At 31.2% G+C, this 18,428-nt stretch overlaps 2 protein-coding genes across 3 annotated transcripts in view; both read right to left on the bottom strand.

Moving 5' to 3' along the window:
- Positions 1–6: 6 nt before the first annotated feature.
- Positions 7–14,184, bottom strand: LOC110027274 (probable WRKY transcription factor 33). 2 transcript variants are annotated; one of them, XM_020728627.1, is made up of 5 exons: positions 14,012–14,184; positions 13,382–13,824; positions 10,627–11,348; positions 10,364–10,525; positions 7–489 (listed from the first exon to the last, which is right to left on the bottom strand). In XM_020728627.1, the coding sequence occupies exons 1-5, from the start codon at positions 14,175–14,177 to the stop codon at positions 51–53; spliced, it is 1,932 nt and encodes a 643-aa protein (XP_020584286.1). In that variant the 5' UTR covers positions 14,178–14,184; the 3' UTR covers positions 7–50. The 2 variants fall into 2 exon arrangements, with proteins under 2 accessions (XP_020584286.1, XP_020584287.1); XM_020728628.1 differs by having other exon boundaries at positions 13,382–13,942; positions 14,012–14,087.
- Positions 14,185–15,903: 1,719 nt separating this feature from the next.
- LOC110027307 (pre-mRNA-splicing factor CWC25 homolog) overlaps positions 15,904–18,428 on the bottom strand; it is a 19,837-nt gene continuing 17,312 nt past the window's right edge. Inside the window, exon 5 of the mRNA XM_020728674.1 lies at positions 15,904–16,909. Coding sequence (XP_020584333.1) covers positions 16,103–16,909 — 807 coding nt within the window. The 3' untranslated portion in view covers positions 15,904–16,102. The remainder of the gene's footprint in view (positions 16,910–18,428) is intronic.

The raw sequence follows: 18,428 nt of genomic DNA, 5'->3' as shown, positions 1-18,428 counted from the left end.
CCCTACACGCACTGTCCGCACCTTTATTAGCACTTGGTGACATGACATCCTCACATCGGTTCTTCCTTTGGTTCTCTCTTCGGTGTAATCATTCCACAACTAATTTGCTGCAACGGAGAAAAGAATGGCTTCATTGAACCCCAACCCAATGAGCGAAGGCCAACCAAATTCGAAGGATCGTAGCAGAAGGGAAAGCTGCTTGTTTGTCCACAGCCAAGTAAGCCAAATGTACTTATCGGAGAGAGACTTTCAAGCGAGTTGGGGCTGAATTGAGCCAACTCTGGCTGTGGATAAGGGCTTGTAAGCTGAAATTGTGCGGTTGGTGTAGGGCTGGGTAGACAATATCTGGCACGGTGGATATATCTTGCAGATGGGACGCCGTGGTTATGCCTGCCTTCATATGTAGAGATAACTGATTTCAGATCTTCCGAAGCTCTCTCGACTTGTTTGCGGACAGAGCATCCGCTGTGCGCGCATTTGTAGTAGCATCTGCATCGCAGGAGGAAGAATGACGAAGGCTTTTTATTTTTATTTGATTAATTTTGAACGGTATAGAAATCATGTAAAATGAAAAACCAACAAATGGCGAAAAAAATAAAAACAGCACCTTAAGATAATGAAGATGACGATAGAACATTTTTCAAATTGGACCTTCTATGATGTGGAAATGAATTAACATTGGAATACAAAGCTTAGTCATTTTTAAATTAAAAATTTTGTGAAGTAAATTCAAGAACATTTGTGTGTAGTTTTAAGTTTATACTCTGATTAAAAATCTAACGGAGACACAACTAATGACACAAGAATCAATAAGTTTGAGTCGAAATGAGCACAAATGAAGCAATTGAAATATAATTAGAAGCTTCAAAGAATTAATTGAAGTGCTAAGCAATCTCCAGAGTCGGCATGCTTCTAGTCGAATCAAGCCGCTGGACGGAGGAATCAAATGAGTCTAATACTATTCAATTATGAGATTATCAGAGCACTTAAATATTGAAAAAGCCATTTGTGATCAAATAGGTCAACAGGAACGGTCTAAATACAAGTGTTTAGATTTTAACTAAATTTACTAAAATGACATTCCCAATACTTTATAAATATTGACCAACCAGGGGTGCAAAGGAAGCTTATCAATGACCCCCCGTAATCTTCTTCAACTATTACTAGCGGTTGCTCTTCCATACACCAAATGTTACAAAATATGTCTTCCTGTTGTGGACTTCAAAAATTTGATGCTCTCACCTCTTTGAAAAATTATTGCATCAAGACGAGCTGCGTTCGAATTAGGTGTGGATGGTAGTATTTTAGGTGTTATTGGTGGTATTATGGTAATATAATGGTAAAATAATATCACAATACTATCAATAACGCATAAAATACTATCAGCCATACCTACAGTATCCAGATGTAATAATCCCTCCACCTTCCTTTGAAAAAAAGATAAAAGTAAAGAAATGAGTGAGAATTAACCATGAGGTTTCAATTTAAATTTTTAAAAGGCAAATTAAATAGTAAATAAGGCACTATCTAAAAATTTTGCAATTAATTTTTGTGATGACTTTATAGATTTAGGGTTTGAGGTTTCTCATAGACACAAACTCTTACAGGTAATTACTCCTTCTGGTAAAGCTATATCCCACTATCACAAACAATTCAGTTTAGAAGATATAGCTCCACTACTCGGGTGCAGTATTTTGGAGCACATCATGGTCAACTCATAAATAATTGTGTTGCTACTTTATTTTCTTAAGAAAACAACAGAAATAAGGCTATTTTGCGTCGGACAAAACTGACGCAAAGCAGCGACAAATCCGACGATAATATGGTGTTAGCGTGAGATTTGCATTAGTCTTGTTTTCATGAGCCAAACAGGGGTTGATAAAGCAATTTACGTCGATAAGGGTCGACATAAATAGTTTTCATCGGATTTCCATCAGATTTGTGTCGCCTCATATCAAACACAAAAATAACATCGAATTTGTGTCAAAACATATTGAAGAGCAGTGAAAAATAATTTTTGTTTTTACGTCGGAATAGTCGGTGCAAACCTGTAGCACTAAAAAAGAAATAACAGAAAAATTAGATTCGTACAACCTACACACAACAAGAGTATAGTTAACTACTCCTCCTGGTAACAAGAGAGCAGTATTGATTAAGGTTGATTATTCAAGAGTTGATTGCTTGGCATGGCAATTAGGTTTTAGATTATAGCTTAATGAATTATAGCACATTAAACATAAAGAACATGGTTTTTAGAATGATGAAAAACTCAATCAATATCTCAGCGTTTCACCATCCCAATTTATCACAATCTCCAGTTAACTTAGTCAAAAGAGGTAGTCAACCCTACCTAACAAGAAAATTATTATTAGCAATCATAGGTTGTTTTGTTCAAAAAAACTTGCATAACTGAGATAATTATTTTCCCAAGTAATCTAAGTCAATTTAAGCTTACTGAGGATTTTGTGATCTATTAGATTTACTATATGATTCACAACTTAAAGGAGAATATCATTGAGTAGCATACGAGCTGTAGTTCTCACTGTAATACGATAAAACTTACTGGCTAAACCATCCAGTCAGATGATATTGAACAAACCATTTTTTTATAAATTCATTGGGCCAACTCACACAAGCAAAAGAATTGTGTGTGCCCCGTCCTTACAAGGGTTGAATTATATTGAGTGTGAAATTAGTTATATATTTAATATGACATTAATTATTTGTGACTTTAGGTTAATCTTAGGCTTGTAGCCCAGGATAAACTATTGCAAGGGATAAATATAACTTGGCTCTTAGTCTTGAGTAAGAAATTTTCAAATAAATATTTTTGAAATTTCATAATTTAAAATTTGTTTGATTTTATGATAGACCTCTCTAATTTATGATGTGCAATGAATATGCTCATCACAAGGAATTGATTGAAATGTTCATTTGATGATTTAACGTTGTCATGCCATTTCTCAAACCTTAGATGCGAAAAATGGAGAGTTACATTAGACAGTCAACAATTAGTATAATTTTTTTTTCAAAAACTCATAACATATTTTTTTTAGATCTTTGTGTAAATGCTAGGGTTTCCTTAGAAGTGACACATTATTTGACTGGAATATACTGAAATGTGTGCAAGGTAGTTGCAACAGCACTTAAGTGTAGTATTAAATAAGTAATGACTCTCTCATTATGAATGGACGTGGGCAATAAAATTAGTCTAGGAAATAAATAATAGGATAAGAATTTGGAATTTTGATAATCTCATGGGTAAATTAATGCAATTAGTAAATATTATAGTTAATAAGAAGAAAAATATCGCATTCATTCAAATATTAAATGGGCTAGAAAAATGCCAAGGAGCTTTATAGTTTAAGTTTTAAAATTTGATATTTAGGTAGGACTCGTACTAAAAATTATATTTGCGTAATTATATACAGGGGTTTGAACGATACTACTGTAAAAATTAATAGAATTTGTGATAGAATTATAACCATAAAGATTGTTGTTGATACTAAAATGTTTAATGTTATAAATGCTTATGCTAGTTAAGTAGGTTTAGATACATATTCAAAAGAAAAATATTTAAATGATTTAGAAGAATTAATACAAATGATATATCTTGAAGAAAAAGCTTTTATTAAAGGAGATTTAACTGGACATGTTGATAGAGTTGTAGAAAATTTTATAAATATTCATGCTGGCTAAAGTTTTGGGGTGAATAATGAAGTAGGCAGAGACACATTCAATTTTGTTTTAAGTTATGATTTTTTTATTGCAAACAATATTTAATTTAAGAGTATATTATCACTTATAAGAATGAATCAAATAAAATATAAATTGATTATTTTATTATCAGAAGAATTGATCATAGAGAATGTAAAGATTGTAAGTTAAGTAAAAATTTTAATATTTCATATCGATTATTAATTTTGAATTTTAATATAAAGAATTAAAAGATGAGAAATATACTAAAATATTATTATAGAATTAGATGGATGCATCTAAAATATAAAAAGAATTATTTTATGAGTAAATTTCAATATCTTGAAATTTGAGATGTTCATGAATAAGTTAATGTCATGTGGAAAAAGGTAACATGCAATACAAAGAAAGCTGTACGAGATGTACTTGGAGAATCCGAAGCAAAACTCTTATAAAAAAAAGTGGTAGTGGAATAATAATATGCGACAAAAGATAAACAATAAAAAGAATTTTAAAAATTTTATTTTAATAAAAAAACTTGAAGAATTGAAAAAAATATAATGTGGCTCATAGAGAGTTTAAGAGAATAATTTGTGATGTTAAAAAATTTGTCTTTAATGATCTTTATATAAATTAAATATTAAAGATGACGAAAGATATATTTGTAAACTAGCCAAACAAAGATATAGTGAGGATTTAGTTTAAATAAAGTGTATTAATGATGTAAATCAAAAAGTACTTTCTTAGATGAGCATATTCAACATAGGTGGGTGAGATAATTTGATAAAACTTTTATTGAAGATTTTGAAATTTTGATAAACTTTAATGATCTTAATATTTTTAATAATAAAAAAATTATTTTTATTGTTGCATTATGAATACAAAAGCTGTGAAAGTCATAAAGAAAATGAAGTATTAAAAATCAATAAGATTTGGTAGTATTTCAATAGAATTATGGAAATATTTAAGAGACTTGAGAATTTCATAGTTTGCTCAATGTTTTAATATTATTTTAAATACTAAAAAAGTACCTTAGGAGTGGATAATGAGTATTTTGGTCTCTATTTTTAAGAGTAAAGAAGATGCATAAGAGAAAATTAAAGATGAATTAAGTTAATATGTCGCACATTAAAATTATTGGAGAGAATAATTGAACATAGGTTAAAACGTGATACAAAATTTTCTAAAATTCAATTTTGATATATGACAGGCAAGTCCAAAATGAAAGATATATATTTATTGAGAGGTTTGATGAAGAAGCATAGAAAGAGTAAGAAGAATCTACATATAACTTCTGTTTATTTAGAAAAAACTTATGATAAGCCATAAGAAGTGCATTGATATGTTCTAGAAAAGAAAGGAGTTTATATGACTTAAATTCAAGTCATTAAAGATATGTATGCTAGAGTAAGTACTTGTGTTCATATTTCAGTTGGATTACAGCAGGGTCGACTTTAAACACATATCTTATTGTTTTAGTTATGGACGTTCTTAGTGGACATTCATAGGAGGATGTATATTGGTGTATGCTTTTTTTTTTATGATACCCTTCTTGTGGATAAGATTGGAGAAAACATCCAAAAACTAGGTCGTCGATCGGTTCACAGTCGAACCAGTTGAACTAGCTAGTAAGGCCTGATCTTTTAAATCTTAGATATAACATAATCAATTTGTTTGTTATATAGTTCAACTTATTTTATTTAAATTTATTTAGGGGTTATTTGGACAGTGAAAATAGGTGTGAAATATGTCATATACATTGATTTGAAAGTATTTTTGTTTGGTTTGACGAAAATGAATTGCAGAGTAAATTTTGAAATATTTGAAATGTACTTTTTTTTTGTTTTAAATTGATTTGATATTCACCTAATGTTAGGTAAATTTTAAATAAAGCATATTTGTAAGGTTTTGTCGCCCCCTCGCCACAGCCATCGTTGTCTTCATATACCGCTAGCCTCCACCTCCGACAACTGATGCCTCCTCCTCCCATCTATGCTTTTCGCACGGATCATGTTCATTTTCTTAGATAGCTTCGGTCCATAGTTTTCGTGGAAACGATGACCGATGTCAACCATTTTCATGTACTTAGAATGGAATGCTGGGATTAAATTGTTTGAAGAATGACGGGGCGCAAGATCACGCCAGATCCCAAGCCAGCACGGCGAAGTTAATGTTGGCAGAGCAAATTAGCGTAGGAAACATGGAAAAGCGAAAGGCGGCGGTGTTGAGCTTGTTGCTGAGTTGGATAAGTGGGAAAATCTTTTTCTTTTTATGAAATAATTAAATAAAGAAAATTTCGAGGAAATTAAAAAAATCATAACTAAATAAATAAAAATCACAAAAATATAAAATAAAATGTCCTAAATTTAGTAAAATACAGAGAATTAGAGAAGAATACTATCAAGATAAATTGAAACATAATTAACTTTAAAATTAATTAAAAATAATAAAAAATTGTCAATAAATAAAAAAATGAACGAAATTTGGTTCGCTCATAATCTCTAATCATGGTGACCTCCCCTGACTTTCTTAGGGTCACATGCCAACATTTAATCAAGATATTATAATTTCCTTTAAAATTGAAAACTAAATTGAAAAATAAATAAAATACAAATCATACAAATCTAGAATCAATTGTAAATTAAAGAAAACAGTGAACCCATGTGATAAAATCATGATTTCACTCTGTGGAGTTCAATAAGTCACTTAAACCACCTAAGGATATATTTATAAATTGCTAATTTACACTCTAACCCTTTAATTTCCAAATCATATTTAAACGAGAAAACTACACTTTGAAATTTTAATTATTTGACCCATTAAACAAGTGGAATGAAATGTTTAAATAAAATCTTAATTTTGAAAAGCAAAATAACATGTGAAGGTAAATTTATAAATATTTGAAATGTTAGAAAAATGCACTTTATATCTTGAAAGATCACAAATCATGGTGAAACCCTTGAGTTCAATTTGTCATTTGAAAATTTTTAAATTTTTAAATCTAATTGAAACTTATTAATAAAATACAAAACAACCAAAACCTAATTAAATCCACAATTAGAAAAAAGAGGAAAGTCATATTTGTAATTTTTTTTTTCAAAAAGTAAAAATATATCTGTCCCCGCTTTTAAACCTTTAATTTGAACATTTCGATATTATAACTTGCAAAATTTGAATTTAAATAATCATTAATCAGTAAACAATAAAATTTAGATAATTAAATATGATTAAAGGCTTATTTGTAATTTTCCAAAATTATAAATACACCTTTACTTGCTTTCAAACTAAAATGATCAATCTCATAACCTTAAAGCTTGTCAAATCTTATTTAAAATCATTAATAAAAGGCCAGACAATAATTCAATAATAAAATCCAAATATTTACATGTGGATTTGGGTATATTTGTGACTTTTCAAGAAATTATAAATATACCATTTCACTATTAAACTCAAGGAAAAAAACCATTAAAACGATAAAGTTCAAACAACTGATTCAAATCACTCCTTAACAAAAAAAATAAAAATAGAATTAATAACTTTCACTTTGAAATGAAGTGGTTTAAGTCAAAAATGTTAATTTTTTAAGTATATCCTTATAAATTAGAAATCCTTATAACCGTTAAAACTCCAAATTGAATGAAATTTTCACCAATAAATTAAGTGAACAAAGAAAAATCCAGATATTCAAAAATATTTTCCATTAAATAAATTTCAATAATTTTCAAATAATTAACCCACTTCATAATAAAACGGTAATTCATAAAAATTTCAAAAATACTTAAAATGAATTGAAAATTTTGGAGGTTGTTTAAAGCTTCATTACAAGTATCTTTGAAGAATGATCATCTAATAGAGACATGATAAAAATAGAATATTCCCACCAAGAACTTTAAGTTAATGATCAAGGGCCCAATTGATACGAGATGTGGAAAGATACATTAGTTATTGCATGATATGTCAGTTGTCTAAGATTCAAGGATAAAATACCTGGCTCTGCACTTTCCTTCTCGTTCCAGGGGCACTCTGGTTGGACATGAGCATGGATTTTGTGGTGGGCTTATCCAATACACAATGAGGTAAACATTCTGTTATGGTTGTGGTAGACCATTTTTTTTTCAAGATGATGCATTTTGTTTCTTATTATGAGATGATGAATCTGTCACATATTGATAACTTCTATTTCAAGGAGGTAGTTTGCTTTCATGATATACCTCAGAGAATTACGTCAGATAGAGACATTCATCCTTTCCGGAGAATTAGATGGTCTTCCCGAGCAAACCTTTTATTTGGTGGGTAACATCGATGAAGCTACCGTAAAAGCTATGAACTTAGACGAGGAGAGCAAATTGAAGAAATGACCTTCAATCTTTGTGTACTAACTCCAAATAGTAGAGATGGTGATAGATTCACTAAAAATTAGGTAGGAGAGAGAGTATATTGCTCCAGCTCAGCCTAAAGTTTACAGTTTGACTGAGCATGAGGCTAACGATGCATTTGATGTAATACATACATAGTTTTTATTTCTACACAGTCTTGTAGAATTTTATTTAATTTTGGAACCAGTCATTCAATTATATCTGAGAGATTTTTTTATTGTTTGGGTGTACTTTCTATTATTTTTAATTTTGTTTTATTTATCCTCTTACCCACTAAATAATTATTTGATTGCTAGTCAATCTTGTATTTATCGTATTGAGATTTCTAATGTGAAGTTAGAGTCTGAGCTAATTATATTACTTTTGACTGAGTTTGATGTTATCAAGGGTATGACTTGGTTGAGTAAACATAGAGCTTGTATGTTTTTGTAGTTGAAAGAGCATGGCTTTATGTCTTAGCAGTGAAACAATTTATTTTAGTGTTAAATTTGTAGTATCATCTTTAATATTAGCTCTATATCTCTATAGGTTGATAAATTATGGAAAAAAAAGAATGATGTATTTATTTTTTGTGTGAAAGATGAGACTAAATCCGTTGTGGCTATTGAGGATGTTCTTAAGGTGAGAGATTTTCTAGATATATTTTCTAAAGTGTTGGTGAGTTGGCCTCCTTAGAGAAAATTGGAGTTATATATCGAGGTAGTGCTTAGTACATCTCTTATCAGGAGTTATTGGATAGTGATTTTATCAAGCCTAATATATCTCTCTAGGGTCCACATGAATTGTTTGTGAGAAAGTATGATGGCACAATGTATATTTGCATTAATTATAGAGAGTTGAATAAATTGATCATCAAGGATAAATATCTATTATTCAAAATTGATTATTTGTTTGACCACTCGAAAGTACATCTCAAAGGTTGAATTGAGATCTGGGTATCATCAGTTGAGAGGGAAGAAGAAATATATGACAAAGACAGCCATATATTTTTGTGTGACTAATGCATAGGCTATAATCATGAATGAGCTGAATCGTGTATTCATATCATATATGGATTAGTTTATTATTATTTTTATTGATGATATATTAATGTATTCCATGTTTGAAGACTATCATGCAACTCATTTGAGATTGGTATTGGAGATTGAGATAATATTAACTATATGCTAAATTCTCGAAGTGTCGGTTCAGATTAAAAGTTATTACTTTTCTAGGCCATGTGATCATTGACAGTGATCTTTTTTTTGATTCCGAGAATGTGCAAGCAGTGATTAGCCAATACCAATTATAGTGTTAAAGATTCATAGTTTATTTGACATAGCACATCATTATAGGAAGTTTGTTAATGGTCTTACATATTTTGTAGTTTCTTTAACTAGATTAACTCAAAAGGCAGTTCCTTTTGACTGAAAATCTGATTGTGAAACTAATTTTCAAAATTTAGAAGATTGTTTGGTGTCAGCACGTGTTTTAACTATTTTATCTGGCGTTGAGAGTTTTCAAGTGTTCACTGATGTTTTTTTAAGAGAATTGAGTTGTATATTGAAGCAGAATAGAAGAGCTATTGCTTATGTGTATCTAATCTATTACTTATGTGTATCTAATCAGTCGAAGCAACATGAGAAAATTTGTCCTACTCATAATATGGAGTTAGTAGCTATTATATTTGCATTGAAAAAGTAACATGTAAGATCAATGGAAATCATTAGAACTTGAAGGACATGTTCACTAAGAAGTTATTTTCTTACTGACATTCTAAGAATACTTCTTATTTATTGTTTTATATCAACTACTACACTTTATTATAATTTTTGTTTATAATTATGTCTGCTAAACTCTAGCTCTCTTTCTCTAGCGTCTTCATACATACCACCCAATTTTTTATGTATTTACATATCATACACTAAATTTTACCTTTTATATTTAAACCATCAAAATCTTTAATATCATATCAAAAATACATTTATTTTATCTTTTAAAAAAGAGAAATACATATTTTCATACATATATCAGGTGATATATATATATAAATTAAAATTTTGGTCTTATATAAGCAAATACATGGGAATTAAGTGGCGTGTATGTAAATCTTCCGAATTTTTTTAGGAAGATTTACATACTGGCACATTGCACTTGACAAATGCTGATTTCTATAAAAAATAACCAAGTAAAATGCTGAGAAAGTTGGAGTTGGAGTTAATAAAGTTGAGATTCTTATGGGCAACTGATAAAGATAAAATCTGACATAAGCAGTTCACCTGATATTCAACAACAAGAATATTAAAACATACCTGGGATTTGAGTTTCCTTTAACAACCTTCTGCCCATACTTCCGCCATCGATATCCATCATCAGGGATATTGAGCTCACTGAGTATCTGCACCGAAATCCGAGAATCCCGCAAGGCCCTTGAAGTTGTAGCCCTCTTGCCATTAGAGCAGAGTTCCTGCTTCCTGAGTTTAAGCGGGTCCAAAATGAGTCAGTCTGCCAGTAGATATAAACATAAAAAGACTACCTTTATCTTCATTTATTTCAGACTAAACGGGAAGACAACCTTTTTTTAGATTCCATCTCGTCTTGCTCAATATCACGATCATCAGAGCAGCTGCCATGAATTGCCCCATTCTCTTCCTTGTCATCAGATAATGGGCATGAGGTATCTACTGCCTTCAACACTTCTAACGCAGCAACAGAAGCTGAAGAGTTGCCTCCCAAGCCATCACTCTGTTCTGATCCTGTTGAGAGATTTCCCTTTAAATTGGCCGCAAGATCCCGGCGATTTGAACTGCCACTTCGTGGACCATGAGATTTTTTTGAAGATAGAATAACGGACCGATTATTAGGAGGAGGCTTAGGGTGGTTGTGAGAGCCCTTATAGATTATTTCAGTAATATTGCCCTGATAAGATCGCTCTACCTTCTTTTTCGCGGGACAATTTGGGTAGCAGCACTTATGATAGCTACAAGGAAACTCACAGCCCTTCAGCTGTTTCTGGCCATACTTTCTCCATTTATAACCATCCTTTGTTGGGTCACGTTCTGGAAATGAGAACTCTGCTTCGTGGCCTGTTTCTTCATTTTGAAGGTAATCAGGAGGAGGTGGAGGTGGTGGTGGTGGTGGGATTTCGTTCACAGCCAAGAAAAGAGAAGCTTTTTTATCAGCAACGGTGTCCTGAGTGCTCTCCTGTTTTTCAGTTGACTCCAAAAGCTTGAGATTTCCTTGTAGGGATAAGTTCCTTTGTGGTGAGGTCTGCTCTTCATCGATGGTTGAAACAACCTTTGTGCCACAAAGATGAAGTTGATCAAAATTAGCTAACAAGTCATGCATGCACTTCAATTTTAATAATGGGATAACATATAGAATCTCTAAGGCGATGTTTGCTAGCATAATTTAAATAGGATTTAGTCATGAATTTAGTGTAAATCTAGCCAAACAATAGAAAAACAAGAATTAAAGTTAATGCTCTACGTTCCGTCTCTTTTAGAACGTAAATTCAGATTTAGTGAATCTAATTGTGATGTGGATTTAAGAATTTCTTCCGTGGTCACTCACGAACACATCTCCGTCGCACAAAATCACGTTGCAGTCAAGTACCGCCTGGATGCTAGAGTCTAAATTCAATAAAATGAAATTTGATTTTTATATTTGTTTGAAATGATAAGATATTGCATCTTTTCTTGGTTGAAATATAATGCTTCTACAAATATGTTTATATTAAAGCAATGAAAAACCAAATTAAAAATACGATGAAGAAGGATATCCTCAATAATAAGAAAGTATTATGACAATAAATACTATAAATATTACCATAACCAACATTTTGAAATCTAACTCTCATTAGCAAGAAAATAAAAGAGTAAAACTATCTCAAATTTCAATTAGCTATAATGTTCATAAACGGAATGAAAGTGTGATTGCCTCACCAGTACGATCATCTTTTTCTCTCAAAGGGAATATCCAAAAATCAGAATATGACGAAGTAAAAATAACATAACCTTGCTTATATGTTCTTAACCTGTGGAAAATAAAAGCAGCCAAATTTCCATATTTTATGGCATGGCGAAAGAGGCCTATGATGCAGCGAAGGAAACCAACTCAAAGACTGAAAATATTGCCAAATTACTCAAAAAAAAAAAAAATCAGAAGTGCTCACTATGATCCGAGCTAATATGACCTTGTGGTTAATTGTACAAATATTATTAATAGGAATTGGCTTAAATTGGATGTCTTTGAAGAACAAGATTGGGGTTATACTGGAATATTACTTAGTATTGGAAAATAGTTCCAAAAGTGAGGATAACAAATTACTACTGAGACCAAATACAAGTTTTTTGAGGAGAATAACTGAAACATAAATTCTCTCATCCATTCAGAAAGTATATTCTGAACACTGAAGAGAGGTAAGATTCAGAATGAAGCAGCAAAAACATAGATACAAAGAATTCCTTTCTAAATGAAGCAGCAAAATAAGATTCAAATGTTCTTTCTATTCCTTATCTTTTAATTTTTTGGCAAGAACAAAGTTAAGATAATCTTTGTAAAGAATATAGTAGGAGTGGCTTGTACTAAATAATTGAGGCAAATCACGCTGAAAACTTTCAGCTTAAAATGATACCTAACAAAACTCAACCACTTTACAGCAATGGTAAAATTGCATAAATGCACATGATGTGAAATTTGCAATAAATTTTTTAAAATACATATTATTTTTCTTATCTTTAGTTGTTTAGTTTTATTTTACTCAATTTAATAAATTCATTTAAGGTTTTTCATTCACAATATTTTCTTAAATTATTTAATTTTCTAGAATAACTGCAGAGTAGTAAAATTAGATGCAAGAGAATTTCTTAATAATATTTTTGATAAAAAAAATTACAGATAAAATATTCTTTTTGAATTATCAAAATTTCCTATTAAAAAATATATAAATTAATTTAAATATATATATGAATATCAACTGAAAAAATAATTAAAGTTTTAAATTTAGTTGAATGCAATCTAGTAATATTTATAGTTAATTTCTTTCCAAAAAAATAAAAAAAGAAATACTATTAACATTAGAAATTGATTTATATAAATATCACACAATTCTGATGTATTTACATATCCAACACCTGAACTTTTATATTTACACATATACCCCTCAAAACCTTTACTATCACATCAACAAAACCACTGTTGTTAACTTGTTAAGAATAAAAAATATTTTTTGATGCATAAGTTTACGACACAAAAGTATACATGTATATATATATATATATAGATAGATCAAAGGAACAAGCTAAGAACAACACTTGCAAAATTCTTACCATAGAATTATTCGGAAAAAAGTTTAGGGACTCCTCCACTGAAGTAGGATCAACAGTTGTAGAAAACAACATCCATGAAGAACACTCCCCTGGCAACGAAGAATTAACTTCAAATGGTATCTTCTCTTTCTCACTTGGACTCATATTAACTTCGAACATGTTGAAAGGATCCATTGTAGCCATTTTCTCATCTTCAGTCCCACTCCAGCATGAATTCTGAACATTAAACCCAAATATTTCTGACGAAATGTCACTCGTCCAGTCTAAACCCATTGGCTGTATCTTCTTCTCAAACTCCATTGTGATAGAGGAAGTCTGACTGTCATTTTCTCCGACATCAGGAACTGGACTGAGAACAAAATCCTTGCTGAAATGTTCTGATTTGAAGGTTTTTGGGCTGGGATTGAAAGCTTCCCAATCACCAAAAATGGCCAATTTTTCATCTGTTCCATCAATATGTAAAGTACTCATCATGCCTCCATCAAAAGGCAATCTTGTTTGAAGCTATAAGGCGGATTTAGCCCGAAAACTATAATAAAATCCTGTTTGTAGTGCCAAACCCTAAACCAGAAAGAGAATGTCTAGTAAATATAGTGAATCATAAGATAATAAGAAAAATGGCAGACAAACTGAATTGAAAACTCGGGGAAGAAGATGTCAGGTCCTGGAGCAGTAGTGGAAAAAACACTCGATAGGGCCCCCTGAGCCGCAATAATTTGGCTGCTCTACATGAAGAGAGGCGGCGGTTTGTTAGGAAGGGGGGAGAATTAGAAGGAGCGACGTTACTCTGTTTCATCTCAGAGAAAATTTTGGGAAGGATATTTTTTTAATTTAGTTTAAATGAATAGTATATAATTTGGATCAGAATTTTAACTCTGTATTTTAAATTGGTAATTTAATATATATTTATATTTTCGGTTAATATTTTATATTATTTACTTTTGTAGCATCATAGTTCATAACATCGTATCTAAATTTAATTAAACACAAACCCATCAATTCCTATGTATTTACACATCTAACATATAAACTTTATTTTTTACCTAAATACCTTCTCATCTATACTTAGTATTCACTTTTTAAACACTAATATGTTGATATTCTTTATGTGATATGAAAGATTTGGGCGGTATAAATGTAAAAAAGTGAAGTTCTAGGTGTTACTTTGGTAAATGCATAGGAATTGGTGGGTGTGTTCGTAAATGCCCCTAAATTTAATTAAATTTTTTATTGATAGTAAAAATGGTATTTTCCTTCTATGTTTGTCAAATAAACTATTTCTGAACAACTCATTTATTTGCGTGATATCGAATGACCTAACAACCGAATCACTAAACTAAAATTATTATTAATGATCAAAACTTATCATGAGTTAGGCATATGTTCCTTTCATTTATATAAAAAATTTTTAGTTGCTTATTTGTTTGTGTTATAAAATTATATTGACCATATCCTCCCTTGACACTAGGGTTCTTAAAAAAGTTCGTAGTTCCGGAATAGCTCATGTTCGGGTGATTAAGTGGCTCGTGATCGATTCATTCATTAAGCAAACGAGCCGAACATAAATAAATTTTTTAAGTTTGATTTATGAGAGAACCAAATACTAAAAAACTTTTTTCCGACCAAACACGAGATGAAAGAACATCTGAGCTAGCCAGTGCCGGAAAGATGACCCAATGCAATAGCTAACCCTCCTGCGGGACCAATCCAAAAGAAAGATCTGATCCCATATCATCTCCGACCATCCGAGGGATGCCTTAGAAGTTTCTCATCAATGGATAAGTGTTGACAATATGGCGATATCAACCAACCGACCCATATCAACAAAGCTCAACCAACCGAGTTGATCATGCTGACTCAAAGTCAATTAAACATGGCTAGTCGAGCTAGAAGCATCCGGGCAAGAAGCCCCTCGATGTAAAATATCATAAATGCCACAATACAAAACCTTTTTAAGTGGGATATCATCTTTTTTGTATATCTCTACTATAACTAGTGGAATTATTTTATAAATAAGACATGAAAATTAAAGTATTAGTTATATAAATACTAAAATTTGACAGTTATGTATTTAAATATTCTTTACAAAAACCCTTTGGCTGAGAGGTCCTAATTAAGGATGACAGCATATTTCATAACAAATTTACATTTGTTGATAATGAGGATTTGTTTGCGCGTCATAGGATAAGCATTCTAAATAATCATCCACTTAACTCTAATCATAATTTGGCCGCTATCAAGTTAAAATGACGAGAAGATTAGAACACTTCTAATTTTAATCCTAACATAAGAAAAAATAAAAAAAATAAGATATACATTCAATTTTAAATGCCTATGATATAAATGTACAATATAACTATTGAAAGAATAATATTAAGAAAAATAATATTTGTATAGTTTAATAACTAATAACCTTTAAATTCATCGCATTTCTTTAATGTTAATCACAATTGACAATTCTCATAAGAATCGATAAAACTTGATATCAAAATTAAAAGTATAATTACATTTCCATCAATTTCTAAATATTAACGACCAAACTCTTAAGAAAAATGAAAACATTTTAGAATACTTTGCCCTTCACAAGATTATTTTGATAACATGCTAATTCAGAACAATTGATTCCGTTCTGGTACTTATCATGAAATCACTCGTGCACTCCATATGAAAGTGCTCATCTTTGTGGAGAATCCATGAGATAGCTACAAAACATGAATATGTTCATCTCCTGAAAGCATTACTTTCATGCGCAGAGTTAGCCTGAGAATAATAAGTTCGACGCCGCACGCTCTCCTCGATTGTAGCGCACCCTCCCTCCTCCATTCCATAAACACTCTTCTGTGTTGCATCCAAGAAACTTTTCCCTCCGGAAAAAGTTGCCTGCTTTGCCTCCAACACATCGGCCTCGGCTGCCTTCTTCAACCTCTTCCACCTCTGGTCCTCATGGACCTCAGCATTCATTTGCATCTCTCTTAGCCGTGCTTCCCTCTCCTCCTCCGTCATCTTTGGAACTGTTCGTCGCCGATTATTATATCCACCATTCTGGTTTGGCCTTTGGGAATGGATCTCTTCATTTGATCTTCTCAAATCATAATTATCAGATGTTGCCCTGTCAACATTCCTCCTCCCTTTTCGCTCGCTTTGAACTGCATATTTGTCACCGGAATGGTCTCTGGAACAGTGATGGCGATGGTCGGAGCGTTTATGTCGATCAGAATTGGAATCATTGTTAGAATGCTTAGAATGGCTACGAATTGTGGATGAATGTTTGTCGTGTTTTTCATTATCATCCTGTTTTTCATTTCTCCGATCTTCTTTATCCTTAGCATCACTGTTCGGCTGCCACTCGGATAACAAATCTCGTGGTCGTCTTTGCCGATGAGCTTCATGCTCGGTGGAATATTCAGAATCTGATTGAGATTTAGATGAAGCTTTGTCCTTTGACTTGGTATTATGATCATGCTTGTGTTTATTCTTTTTCTTTTTGTGTTCCTTCTTTACCTGCAGCTGCTTTTTCTCAGAATCAATCTGCAACAAAATGTTCTTTCAAATGGTTAGATAAGTGAACAAGGTTTGTAATGTTCATGGTTCCATCAAAAGAAAGCATAGTGTAAAGTGGATTTTCAGCTTCAAAATTAAATTCCTACATTCAAAAGAAAGCATAACCTTAGAGAATCTTTAAGTTGGCTCAATTATTTGAAAGATAACTCTAAATATTATCATTTATTTGATTCCAAAATAAATAAAAAGCGGTTAAATAAAAATAGTGTAAAGTGCTCAATTATTTTCACAAAATATTATGAGTAACATGACACAAAGTTAAAGAGAAATATCTACTCTTTGATGAATATAGAGACCAATTGCTTTTATTCTAGCATTTTTGAAAAAGTACAAATTCTTAAATATCTCAAGTAACAAAAACAATTGAAATTTACAAATCATATAAGGTAATTCTACTAGAGTCGCATTCATCAATTAAGAAGGCATTTATCAGAAAAATATAGCGATTAAAAAGAAGAGACTGAGTGCTTAATATACTAAATTTACTCAGGTTATTGTTTAGATGACAAATCTAGAAATCAATAGTTTTAAAATAATAAAATTCATATGAATCATGCCAAATAATTTTAGGTTATTGATATGATTATCAGAATCCCACAACTTATTTATTCTTGTATAAATGTGCCTAAGAAATTTTAAAGTGCCTCTGATTATAAGAAAATATTTTATCCACATCCAGATTCCTCAATCATTTTGTTTACAATTGAGACAATTAGGCAGTTTGATGGGTATTATACTTCTAATTGTCTTCATAATATTAAATTAATCATCAATGAACTCCAACATTATCCTCAAAATATTTCTAATATTATTGAAAGCATAAATTTTTTTAACACAATCACTCTTTTAGTCATTTTAGGAATTTATATAACCAACATTATAAATCAACCCTTCCAATCAAGGATGTTGATCTAATCTAAAAATATAATATTCAATCAATCTATTGTTGGCATCAATTTTTGGATATCATAGGTGTAGGGTGTCCACCTGTGATTGACGAAAATTAGTTATCGCGCCATGCACGAATTTGACTCAAATTGACCTGAGCACCTGCGAGCTTGTTCATATGGCCCCAAACGACGAAATGGACAACACAAGTGAGTTTGGAACGTCGATTCCACTTGGAAAAGGCACTCGTTGCGCCACGATTTCGCGTACGGGCTTAAAATATGCATATTATCTTTTTTTTACATGATAGTCGAGAAAGTGGTCTGAACGACCCCGGACGACTAAACGGACCACACCGATGCGTCCAGAACATCAATTTTACTTACGGGACATTCATTTTATCGCAATGACATGTTCGAGCAAAAAATGCGCGGAGGATAATAATATTGTTATAAAAAAATAATAATAAAATATATGTTTTCCTCCCTTTGTTGCTCACGCATGACTTATTTGGAGATTCCCCCTCTCTCCTTTATCTCATAACTTTAATACATATATAAATATATAAATAAATAAATAAATAAATATATATATATAT

The sequence above is a fragment of the Phalaenopsis equestris genome, unplaced genomic scaffold, assembly GCF_001263595.1.
Source record: "Phalaenopsis equestris unplaced genomic scaffold, ASM126359v1 Scaffold000422, whole genome shotgun sequence".
Lineage (NCBI taxonomy): Eukaryota > Viridiplantae > Streptophyta > Magnoliopsida > Asparagales > Orchidaceae > Phalaenopsis > Phalaenopsis equestris.
This window is presented reverse-complemented; position numbering and strand designations above follow the sequence as displayed.